Source organism: Palaemon carinicauda, chromosome 17 (assembly GCF_036898095.1).
Source record: "Palaemon carinicauda isolate YSFRI2023 chromosome 17, ASM3689809v2, whole genome shotgun sequence".
NCBI lineage: Eukaryota > Metazoa > Arthropoda > Malacostraca > Decapoda > Palaemonidae > Palaemon > Palaemon carinicauda.
In genome coordinates, this window is record NC_090741.1 from 9,709,804 (window position 1) to 9,713,826 (window position 4,023).

The 4,023-nt window shown below is 38.5% G+C and overlaps 1 protein-coding gene across 1 annotated transcript; it reads left to right on the forward strand.

The window, feature by feature from the left end:
- The first annotated feature begins 416 nt into the window (after positions 1-416).
- On the forward strand, positions 417-2,742 carry LOC137656208 (uncharacterized). The gene is made up of 3 exons (XM_068390379.1): positions 417-533; positions 1,505-1,615; positions 2,560-2,742. The coding sequence occupies exons 1-3, from the start codon at positions 417-419 to the stop codon at positions 2,740-2,742; spliced, it is 411 nt and encodes a 136-aa protein (XP_068246480.1).
- Positions 2,743-4,023: the final 1,281 nt, after the last annotated feature.

Consider the following 4,023-nt stretch of genomic DNA (forward strand, 5'->3'; position numbering starts at 1 on the left):
ATTTGTTGCAATTTTTTCTATTTTAGTGAACTCGTCCCGAATATAATCTGGGCTACAAGTTCTAAATGCCCTAAGGTACATGGAGGAAAAACCTGAATGCTTTATATTTTTAGTGACCAGAGTAATAATGTACTTATGAAAAATTATTGGTAGGCTTTCTATATATGGAAAATTTAAATTTATCTGTTTCTCTAACTATTAAAAAATCTAAAAATGGTATATGGTTATTTTCTTCATTTTTTTATAGTAAATTTTATATTTGGTACAAAACCCGCAAGATTAAAATTTTCTTCTAAAATACCTAGAACATCATCAACATATGATATGCAATTACAAGGAGTAAACCATGGGTATCAAATTATAGTTGTGGTAAGTTGAAAGGTAAAATACACAGGACAGTTGTGAGACCAGCAATGATGTATGGAGCAGAGACGTGGGCAATGGAGACAGAAGAGAAGATGATAGGTGTGGCACAGATGAGAATATTGAGATGGATATGTGGGGTGACAAGAAGAGATAAGATACGGAATGAGGTAATTAGGGGTACCACTGGATTTAAAAAACTATCAGATAAGATCCAAAAAAGTAGACTGAGGTGGTATGGTCATGTCATGAGAAGGGATGAACAGTATATTGGGAGGAGAGTGGTGGAAATGGAGGAACAGGGAACGAGAAGGAGAGGGTGACCAAAGTGAAGGTGGATGGACTGTATCAAAGATGACCTTCGATCAAAGGGATTAACCGGTGATGAAGTGTGGGACAGAGGTAGATGGAGAAAGCTGACCAAAAACATCGAACCCACATAGAAGTGGGAAAAGATGCAGACAAAGAAGAAGAAAAAAACAAAAAAAAGAACACAAAGACAGGATTTTTATTGTTGAAAGTTTTCGAGTAAGTAATTAAAATTACAAAGTAGAGCATAATAAGTATTCCAATATTAATAGTGAAGCTGAAAGAAAAATCAGGAGTGACTGGAAAGAGTCTCTAGACAGGAAAGCAGATGAGGCTGACAAATCTATGAATTCAGGTAGTGGCTTTGGTTTAAGAACTGCTCATAGAATTATTAATGAAATCTTTACTAGGGCAAACAAGAAGTATATATCCATCCAAAAGTGAGATGGATCTATTATAACAACATAAAAGGAAGAAAGGCAACGTTGGAACGAACACTTTAGTGAGGTCCTGAATAGGTGGTATGAACGGAGTAATTTAATTAATACACCTGTAGATGAGGAAAATCTTGATATACCCATGTTTGAGTTCAGTATGTTTGAACTCGAAGCAATCATTAAATAACTAAAGTGATATAAAGCCCTTGGATCCAATGGAATGACTACCGAGATGATATTGGCCTAAAATGAAGTGACTCCCAGAATACTTACGATATTATTCAGATCACAGTGGCGTCAAGAGGCAAACCATGATGAATGGGTTCTTGGAGTGATGGCAAAAAAAAAAAAAATAAATAAAAATAATGATACCTGGCTGATTGCAAAATTTACAGAGGCATCACACTGATGTTAGCTTCCATGAAACTATTTACAGTAGTATGCTCATTCTCAAGAGACTAGACAGTAAGATTGATGAAAAGCTGAGAGATGAAGATTTAGAAAAGGTAGAACTTATGCTGAAATAATTTTCATTTTAAGACATGTGGTACAGAGATGTGTAAAATCTAGAAACCCACCTTAGATGTCATTTATGAGCTGTGGAAAAACTTTTATTAGTTTGCACCGGCCCATTTTTAAAAGAGTCCTGCATTATTATGTAGTTCCTCTTAAACATGTAAATTCTATTAAATCTGTACATGAGCATAGCAAATGCAGAGTTAAGGATAGTTTAGTCATATCGAATGAATTTCCGGTGAACAGTGGAGTACTCTAAATGTAGTTTATTCTACTCATAGACTTTGTAATGCATAGAAGAGTTGGGGACTGTGGAGAAGGATTGGACTGGATTTGTAACAGGATATTAGCTGACCTAAAGTATGCTGATGGCATCCTCCTTATTAGCAGAACACCACAAGTCTAGCATAGAAAGCTTTCCAGAATACATGAAATATAACAGCAGGTTGGGTTCAAAATAAATAGACGAAAGACATGTTATTAGAACAGAACAAGCAATTGAAGAGGATATATCATTTGAACGAGAAAGGATTAATAAGGCAGAATCATTTAAATAATTATGAACAATAATCTCTAATGCAGAATCTTTAGAATTTGAGTTAAATTAAATATTGGAAAAAACAATCAGGCAATAGCTAGCTTAAGTAAAATTTGGAAATTGAATCGCCCAAAATTTCATTAAAATATCAGGTTATATATCAGTCTAGTTACATCAGTGTTACTATAAGGATATGAGTCGTAGTATAACATTGAAACAATATCAAACAGATTTTGTATATTCGAGAACAAACCTCTTAGACGAATATTTGGAGTTTAATGGCAGGACAGGATTAGAATAAAAATTATAAGAGATATTACTCGAGGGCCATATGTGGATGAGATCATTGTAGGGGGTTAGATGTAAATAGTTTAAGCGTGCTCTTTACACTCTCAGGAGATATTAGTTCGCCAAACTTTCAACTGGGCTCCACAAGGTACTAGAAGAGCTCAGAGAACCTGCCCTACATGGCTTAGGACCATGAAACGTGAAGTAGGAGATAATGGATGGAAAATTATTGATTTAAAAACTGAAGATAGAGATGACTGGAAAAATCTAAACAAAGGCCATCGTCAATAGGTGTAGGATGAGATGATGATGATAATGATGATATATATATATTGTGGCGGTGGTAGGAGAAAGGTTGTGACTCAAAGGCAGGTTGAAAGCAACTGAGTTATTTTATTATAAAACACTCTCCTTTATATACAATACCTCAAGGCAACAGGAAATATCCTGTTCGAAAAACAGACAATGTTACAGAGGAAAAACGCAGACATGTTTATTCTGGCTCTTTTTAGTGCGAGGGAAGAGCGAAGACACAAGCATGATATATACAAAATAAATTATGTACGATCGTGTGACACACGGTTGGTACATGGCTCCCCCCTAAAAATGAAATACTGTATATGTTGAATAGGGCGCCCCGATCTAGAGAGGCAAACTGTAGACGGGTCATCTGGCAGAAGATAAGCAGGTTTTAGATGATCAATGGAGACCCAGTCTTCTTTGCCACGAATGTTTAGTAGGAATGCTTTCGGACTGCGTCGGATCACAAGAAAAGGGCCCATGTAAGGGGGCGTTAGCGGTGGCTTGCTAGTGTCGTTGCGCAGGAAGACGTGCGTTGCAGAGTGCAAGTCTGTTGGTATGTGATGCTTCGCTGGGGGCTTGTAAGTCTGGCGGCATGGAGTAAATATTCCCACGACGTGACGTATGCGCTGGATTTCGTTGGAGGAGGTTGTAGAAGGAAAAAATTCGGCAGAGACGACCAACGGGTAGCCATACACCATTTCAGCTGCCGAGACGTCGAGGGAGTCTTTAGGAGTGGTCCTTAGTCCCAGGAGGACCCAGGGAAGCTGAGTAAACCAGTTGCAATCCTTGCAGCGTGACATCAAAGCTGCTTTGAGGGTGCGATGAAAACGTTCAACCATTCCATTGGCAGCGGGGTTGTAGGCCATTGTCTGATGTAGGGTGATGCCCAGGAGATTCGTTAATGATGTCCAAAATTGAGAAGTGAAAGTGGTTCCCCTGTCAGAAGTAATATGCTCAGGGATACCAAATCTTACAATCCATCCAGAGAGTAAGGCAGATGTACATGCAGCGGATGTTGAAGTATCCATTGGAATGGCTTCACGCCAACTAGTGGAGCGGTCGATGACGGTAAACAGGTAACGATGTCCTTTTGATGTGAGTAGGGGCCTGCAACGTCGAGGTGAATGTGTGCGAAATGACGCTGAGGTTAAGAAAAGGTGCCCACTCCGGAATCCGTGTTTTGATGTACTTTGGAAGTTTGGCAAGAAGTACAGGCGCGGAACCAATCCTTAGCATCCTTAGAAATGCCGTGCCAAATGAACTTTGCCT